General features: G+C 39.7%; 1 protein-coding gene across 5 annotated transcripts in view; it reads left to right on the top strand.

Moving 5' to 3' along the window:
* Nucleotides 1-16,399, top strand: part of dlg1b (discs large MAGUK scaffold protein 1b) — a 118,277-nt gene that overhangs the window by 79,988 nt on the left and 21,890 nt on the right. For 4 of the 5 annotated variants that reach the window (XM_083991594.1, XM_083991593.1, XM_083991591.1 and 1 more), the window contains 8 exons: nt 2,242-2,376; nt 5,965-6,018; nt 6,643-6,693; nt 8,160-8,284; nt 9,629-9,798; nt 10,821-10,957; nt 12,245-12,389; nt 14,803-14,941. In XM_083991594.1, coding sequence (XP_083847720.1) covers nt 2,242-2,376; nt 5,965-6,018; nt 6,643-6,693; nt 8,160-8,284; nt 9,629-9,798; nt 10,821-10,957; nt 12,245-12,389; nt 14,803-14,941 — 956 coding nt within the window. The remainder of the gene's footprint in view (nt 1-2,241; nt 2,377-5,964; nt 6,019-6,642; nt 6,694-8,159; nt 8,285-9,628; nt 9,799-10,820; nt 10,958-12,244; nt 12,390-14,802; nt 14,942-16,399) is intronic. The other variant, XM_083991592.1, reaches the window with a different exon arrangement.

Genomic DNA, 16,399 nt, shown 5'->3' with positions numbered 1-16,399 from the left:
TGCAGCCACTTCCTGTCGGGACTTTTCAAAATAAACCACTGCAGGCTCTGTTCTCCTGTTTGTTGTTGTTGTTGTTGTTGTTGTTGTTGTTGTTGCTCAGTGTGGGTGTCATTGATTGTTACCGTGGTAACAGTGGTGTTAGATTTGACATGAGGCGGTGAGTGACATCACAGCGACCTCTGATGGTTAAACATTGTTAAAAACTCACCGTGTTTCTGTTAAAAGTTAAAACATCTGGAAAAACATCTGGAAAAACTATGAAACTATGTAACACACAGTTTAAAAATACTTGATAAGAATTATGTAATTTCTCTCATTATAACATGGAAAATTAAGTTTACTGGTCTTGTACTCTTTAGTTTGTTCGATTGTGCGCTATTTTTTTTATTTTGTTGTGATGAGAAACGTAAGTTTATACATTTCTCATTTTTGTGCTTCATCCTTTTAGTGTTGTGTTTTGTGATGAGTATCATTTTGTAAAGTAAAAGGTTGTAGATGTACATAAGCTTAGCTTCTACCTACAGTACATCAGCCTCTATGTACCAAAATAAAACTCATCATTCATTCATTCATTCATTCATTCATTCATTCATTCATTCATTCATTCATTCATTCACATACAAACAAACTGTTGGGCTTCAGCGCTGCAAATAATATTATTTGCTACAAATATATTATTTGTATCATTTAATGTTGGGAATAAAGATCCTCGATCGCAACTGGCTCTGTTTTGGAAAAACAACGAAAAACGAACAAGGAAACAAACTGTAAAAAAAAAAATCTTTCTTTTTTTTAGAAACTTTCTGTTGTTTTGTTTACTCAAGAGTCATGCACTGCAAAAACTCAAAATCTTTCCAAGAATATTTGTCTTATTTCTTGTCAAAATGTCTCATTTCTAGTCAAAACTAAACTCTTTCCACTTAAAATAAGACTCATCACCTTAAAAATTAACTTGTTTTTAGATCATTTTCACTTGTTTCAAACAAATTTTCACTTGAAATAAGTAGAAAAATTTAAAGCATGTTTTTTGTGCTTATAATAAGAAAGAAAAACTTGCTCCACTATTAGATTTTTCTACTTATTTCAAGTGAAAAAGTGAAAATCTGCTTGAAAGAAGTAAAAAGTGTCTAAAAACAAGCTGCTTTTTATGTGATGAGTCTTATTCTAAGTAGAATGAGATTTGTTTTGACTAGAAACAAGACAAATGTTCTTGGTAAGATTTTAAGTTTTTGCAGTATAGAAGAGAAAGTGTGAACGTATGAACGGTTGTACAAGGTCACACTGACCTTCACCTCTGACCTTTGACCTTTGACCTCTGAGCGATGACATCACCGTTAAACTCTCTCTGATCCCAGACTGAAACATAAATATCTGCTGCTGCTGCTTTTCAATAATCACAAAAAGAGACGTCAACCCCCCCCCCACCCACACACACACACACACACACACACACACACACCGCTGGGCCCAGAATGTGTGTGTGTGGCGAGGGATGGAGGATTTAAAGGGATAGTTCACCCAAAATTCAAATTTCACTCATTATCTACTCACCCTCATGTCGACTAAGGGCTGGGAGAAGTTTCAGAGTCCTCCGTGGCTTCTCTGAGTTACAGGGGGTCTTGGCGTAGCAGTGCATGTCCATATGACGGTTGCAAATGGATACCAACTTTATTCGTAACAAAAAGACACACCAAAAGACATCCAAATACCTCCATGCTGCTCGTATGTAATGTCCGTCTTGTATTGAAGCCCCGACATGAGAAATTGTTCCTAAAAAGATTAAATAAGTCTATATTTTAAGCTTGTTTGTAGCGGAAGCTCCCAGTGTCTCAGTTCACTGCTCTTCCTGTGACCGGCGGAACAATTTCTCATGTCGGGGCTTCAATACAAGATGTTTTTTGGTGTGTCTTTTTGTTACGAAGACAGTTGGTATCCATTTGCAACCGTTATATGGACATGCAGTGCTGCACGGACCCCGCTGTAACTCAGAGAAGCCACGGAGGACTCTGAAACTTCTCTCAGCCCTTAGTCCAGTCCACATGAGGGGGAGGAGATAATTTGAATTTTGGGTGAACTATCCCTTTAACACACACACACACACACTGGCTTTAATCTTCTTAGAGCGGCAGATGGGCGGAGTCAGGTAGTCCTGTCACTCATCACCACCACTGTTCATCTGTGCTGCTCTGTGTCTGTCTGTGTGTCTGTCTGACCTTTGACCCCCACCATGCTATCGTTCAGCAGGCCGAGGCCACGCCCACTTCTCCCATAATCCCCGTGATCCCAATCTCGCCGATCCCGGCCGAGACCATCACCACCACCACCACCACCACCACCACCCCTCCTCCTCCTTCTCCTCCTCCTCCGACGTCACAGGTTCTTTTGTTTTCCTTTATTTTCCTCCTCCTCTTCCTCTTCCTCGCCATCGCCGCCGCCGCCGTGCACTGTTGTCACTATAGTCCAGTCATTTTAATATGAAAAAAGGTTAAACAAATTGCAACAGAAGCAAACTCAACTGATTTTGTATCCTCAACATGTCCTGAGTGAGGGAAAAAAAGCCCCGAAGAATCCCATTAGGGGAAAGTTTAGAAAAACACCCAAATATATCCCATTCATTAATAATTTTTCTCATGTGAATAGGGTAAAATTTTTAACCTCTAGATATCTCCATGAAAATTACTGAGTTGATTACTTACATTGAGATAAACAAAAAATGTATTACAAGTTTTTTGAAATTCTTTGTTAACATGAGCAGATTTGCATAAATTTGCATAAATTCCACCGTTTTGACGGCACATGTATATATAAAGGTGCTGTGGTGGTACCGGCATGAAAATTGGAATGAGTTGACTCCATCGGTCAACCGATAAGAAATCACTTAAAATTTCAAGATGACTGCAATTTTTCAAGACAGCCACACCTTTATGTAGTATACATGTGCCGTCAAAACGGTGGCATTTATGCAAATTTGCTCATGTTAACAAAGAATTTCAAAAAACTTGTAATACATTTTTTGTTTGTCTTAATGTCAGTAATCAACTCAGTAATTTTCATGGAGATATCTAAAGGTTAAAAATTTGACCCTATTCACATGAGAAAAATTATAATAGGCGTATAAATGGGCTGTATTTGGGTCTTTTTCATCAGTTGAGTTTGCTTCTGTTGCAATTTGTTCAACATTGACCCCCTTTTTTTGGCCTAAAATTACTGGGCTACTAGTGTGTGTGTGTGTGTGTGTGTGTGTGTGTGTGTGTGTGTGTGTGTGTGTGTGTCCAGCTGTGGCTGTGATGCAGCAGCAGATTAGAGATGCTCTCAGTGGGACGAACGCCACGCTTAGTTCCCCCCATTTGACTTTTCAGAGCAGAGCCCATCTGGCTCCGCTCCGCCGCCGCAGCCGGGCAGGAAGTGAGCCGCGGCCGGGCGGCGAGCGGGCAGGCGGGCGAGGACAGAGAGAGAGAGAGAGAGGTTGACTCTGAGGGTAGTAGTAGTAGTAGAAGAAGTAGTAGAAGTAGAAGAAGATGCTCAGCGACATCATGTCGTCGTCGCTGCATCGTTGTCGTCGTTGTCGGTGTCGCTAAGCTGCTCAAATCCAGGCGCTTCCTGTCCTCAGGCGGCATGAGGAGAGTGAGTGTGTGAGTGTGAGTGTGAGTGTGTGTGTGTGTGTGTATGAGTGTGTGTGTGTGTTCTTGTACATGCTACGTTGTGAGGACCGGAGCGAGTTTTTAACCAAAGGACTGAGGACATTTTTTTTTTTTCATTTTTCAAAGGGCTGTTTGAGGGTTAAGACGTTAGGTTATAATTAGGTTTAAAGTAATGGTTAAGTTTAGGTTATAATTAGGTTTAAATTAGATTTAGAGTAATGGTTAAGTTTAGGTTATAATTAGGTTTAAATTAGATTTAGAGTAATGGTTAAGTTTAGGTTATAATTAGGTTTAAATTAGGTCTAGAGTAATGGTTAAGTTTAGGTTATAATTAGGTTTAAATTAGGTCTAGAGTAATGGTTAAGTTTAGGTTTAAATTAGGTCTAGAGTAATGGTTAAGTTTAGGTTTAAATTAGGTCTAGAGTAATGGTTAAGTTTAGGTTATAATTAGGTTTAAATTAGGTCTAGAGTAATGGTTAAGTTTAGGTTATAATTAGGTTTAAATTAGCTTTAGAGTAATGGTTAAGTTTAGGTTATAATTAGGTTTAAATTAGGTCTAGAGTAATGGTTAAGTTTAGGTTATAATTAGGTTTAAATTAGGTTTAGAGTGATGGTTAAGTTTAGGTTATAATTAGGTTTAAATTAGGTCTAGAGTAATGGTTAAGTTTAGGTTATAATTAGGTTTAAATTAGGTCTAGAGTAATGGTTAAGTTTAGGTTATAATTAGGTTTAAATTAGGTCTAGAGTAATGGTTAAGTTTAGGTTATAATTAGGTTTAAATTAGGTCTAGAGTAATGGTTAAGTTTAGGCATTTGTTTTGGATGGTTAAGGTTAGGGTAAGGGGCTAGGGAATACATTATGTCAATGACATGTCCTCACAAAGATAGATTTACAAGGGTGTGTGTGTGTGTTCTTGTACATGCTACGTTGTGAGGACCGGAACAAGTTTTTAACCAACAGAGTGAGGACATTTTTGGGAATTGATGACATTTTGGCCGGTCCTCACTTTTTCCAAGGGCTTCTTGAGGGTTAAGACGTAATTAGGTTATAATTCGGTTTAAATGAGGTTTAGAGTAATGGTTAAGTTTAGGTTATAATTAGGTTTAAATTAGGTCTAGAGTAATGGTTAAGTTTAGGTTATAATTAGGTTTAAATTAGCTTTAGAGTGATGGTTAAAGCAGATATCAGTGGAATGTTTTTGTTAATATAAGTCCTAAATAGTCCTATTTTCCGTCAGCAATCACTTACATGAAGTATTTCAGCCTAAACACGAGTCTCTCCGTCACTCTGCTCTGCTGTAACCCGAGGAGAAAATTTTCCTTGTGGGATACAAGTGTTATCCAATGAGGAGAGAGAACGGCATGAAGGGCTGTGTGTGCAGCCAAGGGATGCGCGTGAATGTGGTGACGTAGCACGAGGACCAATTGATGCCTGACAAGGGCGGGGGCTGCTAACTCATGGTGCGTTCAAAGAAACTCGTACTTTGTGTTTTTCCTTCCTGTGAAGTCATACCAGTTCGATCTGGTACGAGTTCACGGGTCGGAAGTTACGAGTGGCCGTTATAGGGAACTTTCACAGACAACAGGATGGTAAAAACACGAGCTACGGGTTACCTGGAACGCTACCAAGTCGTAGTTGTGACTTGAAGCTGTAACTTACGGTTTCAAAAGCCTGCCTTGAACGCAGCATTAGCCGAAACGGCCGTGAAGCTGATATCTGCTTTAAGTTTAGGTTATAATTAGGTTTAAATTAGGTTTAGAGTAATGGTTAAGTTTATAATTAGGTTTAAAATTAGGTTTAGAGTAATGGTTAAGTTTAGGTCATAATTAGGTTTAAATTAGGTCTAGAGTAATGGTTAAGTTTAGGTTTAAATTAGGTCTAGAGTAATGGTTAAGTTTAGGTCATAATTAGGTTTAAATTAGGTCTAGAGTAATGGTTAAGTTTAGGTTATAATTAGGTTTATATTAGGTTTAGAGTAATGGTTAAGTTTAGGTTATAATTAGGTTTAAATTGGGTCTAGAGTAATGGTTAAGTTTAGGCATTTGTTTTGGATGGTTAAGGTTAGGGTACGGGGCTAGGGAATACATTATGTCAATGACATGTCCTCACAAAGATAGATTTACGAGGATATGTGTGTGTGTGTGTGTGTGTGTGTGTGTGTGTGTGTGTGTGTGTGTGTGTGTGTGTGTGTGTGTGTGTGTGTGTGTGTGTGTGTGTGTGTGTGTGTGTGTGTGTGTGTGTGTGTGTGTGTGTGTGTGTGTGTGTGAGAGAGTGTGTGTGTGTGTGACGTCCTCTCTGACTCTGACCTGTCCTCTGTCTCCAGGCCAACCCGCCGCCCGTGGTCGTCAACACCGACAGCATCGACACGCCGCCATACGTGAGTCCACGCTCTTATTTTGAAGGTCCAAAGTTTGTTTATGTGGTTTTGTCTTTTTGTTTTTTACCTGGCGACACTCAGTAACCGCTGCACTGCAAAAACTCAAAATCTTACCAAGATTATTTGTCTTATTTCTAGTCAAAATGTCATTTCTATTCAAAACAAATCTCATTCTACTTAAAATAAGGCTCATTACATTAAAAGCAGCTTGTTTTCAGACACTTTTTACTTCGTTCAAGCTGATTTTCACTTGAAATAATCTGATAGTGGAGCAATCAGACAAAACTTGCTTTCATTGGCAGATTTTTCTACTTATTTCAAGTGAAAATGTGTTTGAAACAAGTGAAAATGATCTAAAAACAAGTTCATTTTTAGGTGATGATTCTTATTTTAAGTGGAAAGAGATTAGTTTTGACCAGAAATGAGACATTTTGACAAGAAATAAGACAAATATTCTTGGAAAGATTTAGAGTTTTTGCAGTGTGGTGACGAATGTGACGCTACAGTGTGTGTGTGTGTGCGTGAGACGACTCCAGACTTACCGTTACCATGGCAACGCAACTGAAGGTGAAAGCCTGTTGATTTATTAACGTGACCTCTGTGTGTATGTGTGTGTGTGTGCAGGTGAACGGGACAGAGGCCGACTATGAGTACGAGGAGATCACGCTGGAGAGGGTAAGACAACACAATCTGCTGCTTTATTCGAATGTAACTTTATTGACAGCGTCCGTAGATTTCTCTTAAATTCACTAAAAGTTAGTCTGAGCCATGTCATGTCAGATGTCGTTGTAAAGCTCTCTCTCTCCTGAACAATGATGTAATTTCCTCCGTATCCGCAACCAATAGTAAAAGTTCGATTGACAATAACAATCTCTGTAGTTTTACAGTCCAAGTCTTTAAAGGCCGTTTTCTCAGAAAGAGTTTTTCAGACTCTGAGCTTCAGCAGCACTTACAGACACCAAACCTTAATTGACAACGACCTTGTTAACTGCAGATTATTGGTTTTCAGACCCAATCAGAGTCGGGTATTTTGGACGGCGATTCGATTTAAATTGCGATTCTACAATATTGCCGATTCTCTCTATGATTTTTAGTCTTTAGCATTTTTAACATTTATCTGCACAAAAAATACTGTAGGAGTCTATAAATGAACATACTCCATTATAAAGTGAACTTAAACCCTTTTCAAAACCTGGACTCTCTGTATGTAAAAAAGGCGAACAAATGCACATTGCACAATATTTTAAAAATTTGAAATAAAAAAAATTCAAAAAAAAAATAAATGAAAAAAAAATTCAATAAAAATAAAATCGATTTTTGAAAATAAAAATCGTCCAAAAAGATATCGCGATATTTATGTGAATCAATTTTTTTTGCTTCCTGCTCATATTGATGATGATGATTATTATTATTATGATTTTTATGATTACCGTAGATGACCATTTAGTAGCCCGGGCGTTTAATATGCTAAATAGACTTGGACCCCGGGCGTTTATAAGAACCAGGCGCGTATTTGCAACAGGCTACAATACATTTTTGCAATCAGATCAGAGCAGTGTTATTAATGATAACGGAAGGGGGGGTCGATCGCGGTAATTTCAACACTGTACATTAGCGCATTTATCTATATCCCTATATCCCTCAGTCTAGTGTGTGTGTGTGTGTGTGTGTGTGTGTGTGCCTGCATTTTCATTTTCATTTTCATTTATTTAGATCTCCATTAGCTTTGGCAAAGGCCATCGCTATTCTTCCTGGAGTCTACTTTCACAGATGAACTGTCCATTGCAGTCGATAAATACAAAAACACATCACACCATAAACACAATAACAACATCCAACACAATAACAACATCCAACAGCATGCGAGAGAGAGAGAGCGAGAGGAGGGGCTGACTGACAGAAGAGGTGAGAGCCGGTGAAGCGCTGTTAAAAAAAAAACTTTTGTTTTCTGTGCAAGACTATGGTAAACACTTAATCGCCCGGGCGTTTAATTGAACCAGCGTTTATTATGCCAAATGAGGTCGGACCCCGGCGGCTATTAGAGCACAGGCGCGTATTTGCACGCGGGCAATTATTTGGTCATCTACGGTATTAGTGTTATTATTGATGATTGATCAGCTGACCATGTCTCCGGTCTCCAGGGCAACTCGGGCCTCGGCTTCAGCATCGCCGGCGGCACGGACAACCCGCACATCGGAGAAGACCCCAGCATCTTCATCACCAAAGTCATCCCGGGAGGGGCGGCCGCGCAGGACGGACGGCTCAGGTGGACACACACACACACACACACACACACACACACACACACACACACACACACACACACACACACACTCTGGTGTCTCTTTACCCAGAACCCCCTGCTGCGTCCCGCTGCCTTTCACTGCTTCATTCATAATAAACGAGGCGGCGTCGGACTCACCTGATCCAGGTGATGATGATGTCGCCTCTGAAGTGGCTCCGGTGTCTGACTGTCTGACACACACACACACACACACACACACACACACACACACACACACACACACACACACACACACTCTCTGATGTGTCGTCTAGATCAGTGGTTCTCAACCTTTTGTACATCTAGGACCCCTGAATTGACACAAATTAGACCACAGACCCCCATTGGACCAAATTTAGAAGTAAACACCAGAAATGCACAAATATTTGTTCTGAGACTGAAGAATGTTACTTTTTTATACTTTTAAATTAGAGCCAATGGCGTGAATTTTTGGAAATATTATAGAGAAATTTCTGGAAAAAAGTGGTCCAATTTCTAAAACAAAAACGTTTTTTAAAAATCTAGAAAAAGTGGTAAAAAAAAAAATTTAAATTCTAGAAAAAAAGAGGTAAAATTTCTCGTAAAAAATGTTCAAAATAAAAAAGTAAACATTTTCTAGAAAAAAGTGGTAAAATTTCTAAAACAAAAAAATAAAAATAAAAATTTTAAAAAAAGTGGTGAAGTTTCAAGAAAAAATCGAGGACCCCCTGTAATAAACTACAGATCGTGCAAAACGATTTCTGATCCGTTGAAGCCTTTAGAGGCTCGTATCTGATCTATTGGTTCATTTTTACGGCAGCATGAAAAACTCCAGGGGCCTCATTTATCAACCGTGCTTAATGAGTGCGTAAGAACATTCCCACGCAAAGTATGGAATTTATCAACTTGTACTTGCTCAAACTCAAACTCTCAAACTTCACACATGTTCCCTGTTTCCTAATTTTAAAAAATTCTCAATTAGTAATTTAGCAGACATTTTGAATGATTGGTGTGACAAGCTATAAAAGTATGCAGGTAGATTTGTGTCGTTATTATTCAATCAAAAAATATATTTTCAATTTAAAAAATATATTTTTTGATTGAAGAATAAAGACACAAATCTACCTTCATATAAAAGAGAGCTTTTTTATTTCTCAGTGATCTTTCCTCTGACCCAACAGAATCAACAGCAGTTGTTACTTTCTCCATACGCAGCATTTTTTCTTTTGTTGTTCACACCTGCATTTAGTGTTCCAAACAGTATTTTTATTTATTTATATTTGTTTTAACAGTATGCTCACATTGTGTTTTATATTTATTGTGTGTGCTGCTGTGCGTGTGTGTCAGGGTGAACGACGTGATCCTGCGGGTGAACGAGGTGGACGTGCGGGACGTGACCCACAGCCGGGCGGTGGAGGCGCTGAAGGAGGCGGGCTCTCTGGTCAGACTCTACGTGCGCCGGAGGAAACCGCTGTCGGAGAAGCTCATGGAGATCAAACTGGTCAAAGGACCCAAAGGTAACCACGACGACACCTGCTGCTCTGCACCTGTCAATCATCCTGTTACCGTAGAAACTAGGGCTGGGGACGATACACTTTTCTCCCGATTCGATTCTTCTATGATTTTTTTTGGGGCCGATTTTATTTAAATTGCGATTCTACGATATTGCTGATTTTCTCGATTTTTAGTCTGCATTTTTAAAGGGACAGTTCAACATTTTGGCAAATTGGCCCATTGCCATAATCCCTATAGTCATAGCAGTAGGTTCGTTACCTTTAATTGTCGGTGCAAGCTGTTTTTAGAACGGCGGAGCAGAGCCGTGAGCTGCTCAGAGCTACGCTACGGAGGCTCATTATGGGATTTCTTGGTTTCCCTCATCATCAAACTCATCAAATACACAATCCAACAACTCCACAACGCTCTGGTGGACAAGTTGTGACCTGCACATTCACCACGCTATGAGATAATAACACAACGTTACCACACAGAGTTGTTTTAGAGGGAAATACAGAGACTGTTGATGAAAAACTGTCCCTGAAGGCAACGTGCATCAGTGGTTTTGCATGAATTTCCCTCTAAAACAACTCTGTCTGGTAACGTTGTGTTATTATCTCATAGCGTGGTGAATGTGGCGTCTGTGAAAAGTCACCGTGGTAACGCAGTGAGGAGGAATGGAGCGTTACACTGATGCTGCATTCACCTGCAGTCGGGCAGACGGCCGTCGGTGAACAAACCAGATGTCATTTTAGTCACAGAAGTCCAGAGAAAGCCGGTAAAACAATACCACATCGCCATGACTTGTTTACATAGAGGCTTGTTTATGCCGTTACGTGCAGCGGCTGTCTGCCCAATTTTAGGTGAATGCAGCATGAAAAATACCATTGATTTGCTTGTGATATATACAACCACAACGCTAGATGTTTCCTACACAATGTACATTTAATATTAATTGATTTTTTTCCCACCCCTATGCACTACTGTACTACTTTACTACTGACCCCCCCCCCCCCCCCATCTCTGTCCTGGTCCTGGTCTTTAGGTCTGGGCTTCAGCATAGCGGGGGGCGTGGGCAACCAGCACATCCCAGGAGACAACAGCATCTACGTCACCAAGATCATCGAGGGAGGAGCTGCACACAAAGATGGCCGACTGCAGATCGGAGACAAACTGCTGGCTGTGAGTTATTCTACTGTCTTCTACTTCTTCTGTTTCTGTCTCATGTTGTTGTTCAAGCACAAGGAGTCATAAACAGTATAAACAGGAAGTGAAGACGTAGAGTTGTTGCTGTCAGTTCCCGATCCGTACCCGGAACACGATCCGTTCCAGACGCTTCTGCACATGGCTTTTTACGGCATTAGCTTCAAAGCTATGCTAACTGCTAGCTTAGCAATAGAGCAGCTAAAAGTCGCCGTAGCGTTGTTAAAATGTCACTTTATTAATTTTAAATATTTTTTTTTAATGCGAGAAAGTCACAGTTTAGAGTCCTGATCTGTGGTCAGTTTATCCAACTGACGTCTGTTTGGAAGTTTGCTCCGAGGTTTTGGGAGAAGAGCAGAGCTACTGGGAGCAGCTACCGGGAGAAGAAAGGAGCAGATTAATTTATGGTCTCATTGATTAGTTTGTGTAAATAAAAAGTGAAGCTTCACACTGCAAAAACTCAAAATCTTACCAAGAATATTTGTCTTATTTCTAGTCAAAATGTCATCTCTAGTCAAAACAAATCTCATTCTACTTAAAATAAGACTCGTCATATTAAAAGCAGCTTGTTTTTAGACACTTTTTACTTCTTTCAAGCAGATTTTCACTTGGAATAAGTAGAAAAATCTGACAGTGGATCAAGTTTTTCTTTCTTATTACAAGCACAAAAAACTTCCTTTCACTGGCAGATTTTTCTACTTATTTCAAGTGAAAATTAGTTTGAAACAAATGAAAATGATCTAAAAACAAGTTCATTTTTAGGTGATGAGTCTTATTTTAAGTGGAAAGAGATTAGTTTTGACTAGAAGATTTTGAGTTTTTGCAGTGCAGGTGTGTGCTTGTCAGAGGAGCAGCGCTGACTTGCTGCTGTCTGTATGTGCAGAAATCACCACATTTACATCAATAAATAAATGTTTTACAACTAACTGATCGGTCACATTACATTTAATTTAATCAGAAATAGAACAGAGGGGAATTCGTTGCGACGTGCTTGTGTTTTTCCTCATAGAACGTCTCTGTTTTCATGCATATCCACGGTGCCGTAAACTGAAAGAAGGGGGAAGCCTCTGGAACGGATTTTGTTCAGGCACTGACAAGCACAAGAAGTCATAAACAGTATAAACAGGAAGTGAAAACGTAGAATTATTGCTATCAAAAAAAAAACAGGAAGTGTATCAAAGTGTAAGAACACAGTGGGAGGAGTCCAGATGTTTTTACCTGTCGCCTCCTGGTCTCCGTGGTGACGCGTGGCTGTGATGTCACCAGGTGAACAGTGCTTGCCTGGAGGAGGTGAGCCACGAACACGCCGTCACTGCCTTGAAAAACACTCCAGACGTGGTCTACTTGAAAGTGGCTAAACCCAACAGTGTCTTCATGAACGACAGCTTCGCCCCGCCCGACCTCACCAACTGTGAGTCACACACACACACACACACACACACACACCTGAAAACACACACACACCTGAGTAGGGATGCAAAAATGGAAACTTTCCATGGGAATTAACGGGCCTATGAGGGAATGAATGGGAATAAATCCAACATTTACAAAATTCAAGGTAATAACCTTTAACAGGAAACTTAAATACAGTTGGGGTAAATAGATTGTAGCATAATCTTGGATAAAACAACCAGATGTAAGTACTTGAATATCTATGTTATTCCTCCATCACATGCACATTCTGGAGGCCACACTGTTGGGGGTCATTTTACTGTTTGATTGGGGGAGGGGGGGGGGAGGGGGTGAGTAATATTTTACTCAACATTCATGTTTTTGTGGTTTTTCAGTAAAAGCATTGGTTGTTCATACAAGAATTAAAACTTGATAAAGTTCTACTTACAAATAAATCTGTTGAAATGTCGTGTTTTTTTAATTGTATTATTTTGCATGGATGTCTGTTTATGACAAAACTAAATATTTACATGATACAGTTTGTTTAAATTACCCCCAATTTCCAGTTAATTCCCATAAATTCCCATAATTCCCATGGAAAGTTTCCAATTTGCCGGCTTAATTTCCCATGGAAAGTTTCTGGAAATTTACCGGAAATTTACTGGAAATTTTCCGCCCCTTTGCAACCCTACACCTGAGCCTGAGAGAAAAAAACAGAGGAACTGAGATGGTTTTTAGATCTTCTCATGGATCAGCCCTTCAAAATAAAACAGGAAACATGTGAGGAGCTGCTTCCTGAAATAAACTACATCACTGACTCTGGATCTGTTCCTATTAACTTTAATGTGAACACACTGAGCAGGAGAAACTCTGATGAACCGCTTTTATTTTGAAAAACTCTAGGGTGGCGCTTTATTTTGAAAACCAGACACTGTACAGGAGAGGTGATGCCTTGCTGCAGAGCCTCTCTCTCTCTTCTGATTGGCTGACAGAGCAGATTTCAGAATAAAACACTCAGAGAAACCAAATCCTGCAAAAATTGTTGTTGTTGTTGTTTGATGGATGATGTCGTCCAGGTGGTTAGGTGAGGGGGCGGGGCTTAGTTGTGACATCACAGAGTCACAGGAAGTCCTGACGGCTGGTTTTAAAGGGATACGCCAACATTTTTTTTCGTGTCTTGCCTCACTCCCGAGTCCATGACCAGCAGATAGACACCATCCTTTCCACTGTGCGTGCAGTAACGAGGGAGATAGAGCTGTATCGCCCGTAATTAGCTTAGCTCAAACACTGGAAGTGTATGGGTAGTGTTAGCCTGCCTCCACCTAAAGTCGCTAATTAGCTTAGCTCAAACACTGGAAGTGTATGGGTAGTGTTAGCCTGCCTCCTACCCGAGCTGAAATCAGCAGTCAGAAGCTGATTTCATTTTAGCTCTAAACTCTGTAAATATTTCACTTTATCCACATTTCAAACATGTTTAGGTGAGAAAGTAGCCGTTTAGATCAGCAGTGTGTCGTTAATTTGTCTAAATACCAGCTGTTTACAATTTTGTTCGGACGAATTCGGCGCTACTCAAGCTAGCCGTTGTGACCAACACACTTCCGGTTACTTTCACAAAATAAAACACCCGTTGCCCTTTACATGCAGAAAACCATGACGATAGAATTTGTGCTTTTACTTTGAAATAGGAAGCTAACCTACCCTCGATGTAGCTAGCTTGAACCAAAATAAAGCGTCTTTGCTTGAACCCTCCGTTTTGACCGATCTCGTCCCGTTAGCAGCATTTGACCGCTCAAGATGCCTTACCGGAGAGTTTTGTCAGCTCTGAGATGGAGATCGGCCCGCCGGTTTCTGTTTAGAGTTGCTGAAGAGTTTCTCTGATGACTTTAGGTGGAGGCAGGCTAACACTACCCATACACTTCCAGTGTTTGAGCTAAGCTAATTAGCGACTTTAGGTAGGAGGCAGGCTAACACTACCTATACACTTCCAGTGTTTGAGCTAAGCTAATTACGGCGATACGGCTCTATCTCCCTTGTTACTGCACGCACAGTGGAAAGGATGGTGTCTATCTGCTGGTCATGGACTCGGGAGTGAGGCAAGACACGAAAAAAAATGTTGGCGTATCCCTTTAAAGGCTCAGTCCGCTGGATAAACACTTTCCTGTTGTGTCTGTATCTGTTTACATGCGTCACACAGAGAGAGAGAGAGAGAGAGAGAGAGTGTTCAGGGTTTAGTTTTACACCCCGCCCCCTCTCTCTGAGCTCGTCCAATCAGACGACAGCAGCCAGACAGGTGAGTGTGTGTGTGTGTGAGCAGGTGAACGCTCAGACGGAGAGGAACGAGTGTGTGACGGTTTGTTTTCTCTCCTTCATGGACTTCTAACGTGTGTGTGTGTGTGTGTGTGTGTGTGTGTGTGTGTGTGTGTGTGTTGCAGCGTACTCCCAGCAGCACATGGAGAACCATATCAGCCCCCCCCCCAACTTCCTCGGTGGTCAGACCCTCCCCCCGCCGGCGTCGTCCGGCCGCTACTCCCCGACGCCGAAGAGCATGCTGGGAGACGATGACGTCACCCGGTGAGGACGCTGATGATGTCATCAAACCTGTTGTTAAACTGGTTTATATATTATTATTATTATTAACCTTTAAACAGGCAGCAGTAGAAAATAAGTTGCAAAAAATATTTTTATGTTATCACTCATCTCTTTAGGCCCTAAGAAAAATATTTCCACATTCAAAATATTGAGATTTTATGAGTTGTATCTCCCGGGATACGTTGCCCTATTAAGGTATAAAAAGAGCCCAAATGATAAACATATTAATGCTCATTTTGATGAAGAAATGTTACACATTGTTGTATTCCTTGGTCATTTACATTACACATAGCCCTTTTAAAGTTGATTTTATTCATTTTTTCCAATCCAACTTTGTAATTTCGCAAGAAAGCGATCTCATAAAGAAGTGACACGCCACTGCTGCTACTCCTTAAAAAAATTATAGTGGAAACACTGCTTGTAGTGAAGACAGGCAACAAACTTTTGTATGTTTTTAAGTCTGCATAAGGGAGAAATTAAAAAATAATATTTTTGCATTTACCTCTAGAGAGACAGAATTTTATGTTTGTATTTCGCACTAATCTTAAATTAACTCATAATAACATTTTATTCTAACATTTTGCACATGGGAATGGCAGAAGATAGCAAAATACTTGCTTGTTTTGTGCACATAGTTAGGAAAAGACTGAAAAACAAAAAGACCTTGTGAGCTGCCTGACTGAGGTGTTTTATGTTGTTTTTTAGATAATGTCTTTTTCACTGTAGTTTCAGCCTCAGCAAGGTAGGGATCTACTTGTTAAAAACAGAATTGTTATAAGTTAAGAGATATGATTTTGGGTTGTGCATTTTGAGCCAGAAGTATAAAGGCCCTAAATCAAAAGATTTAAAACTTCTATGTATAGGAAATAATAAAAACGAACTAATGAGATTGATACATTTGTGCAGGAGTGTTTTGCTTCACAAAGAAAGAATGAAAACACTCTCTCCAACTGCATTCAAATTGTTTTTCGTCAACAAAAAATTGTTACACAGATCTTCATTGGGTGTTTTCAAGCTCATGGTAAATGTAGTATGAGAACAATTCGCTTTCCAAAACTCCTTGTTGTCCCTTTAAACTGGTTTATATATTATTATTATTATTAATCAGTAGTTTAATATAAACTTTAAACTTTTTTTTTTAACAGTACAGTAATAATGCTTCAGCTTAACATACAGTATTTTATGTAAACTAGTCGCTCCAAAGAGTTGTGAAGGGTTAAAAATAAAATAAAGTGAACAAATATTCAAAATATTCACCTTTTGAAACTGAAACACATTATCATTAATAGAACAAAGACAGAATAAGCAAAGGAAAACTTAATAAAGTCATTTGTAGAATTGAACATCCACAGCCACAATTTCACTCCTAATTAATTACAAATGTAAAATATATGGAAAACAAACTGACATTTGTAAAAAAAATATAAGAAAAAAACCCTG

This window comes from Trachurus trachurus (genome assembly GCF_905171665.1).
Source record: "Trachurus trachurus genome assembly, chromosome: 17".
NCBI lineage: Eukaryota > Metazoa > Chordata > Actinopteri > Carangiformes > Carangidae > Trachurus > Trachurus trachurus.
The sequence above is the reverse complement of the archived record's forward strand: the minus strand, read 5'-3'. Positions and strand labels throughout refer to the sequence as shown.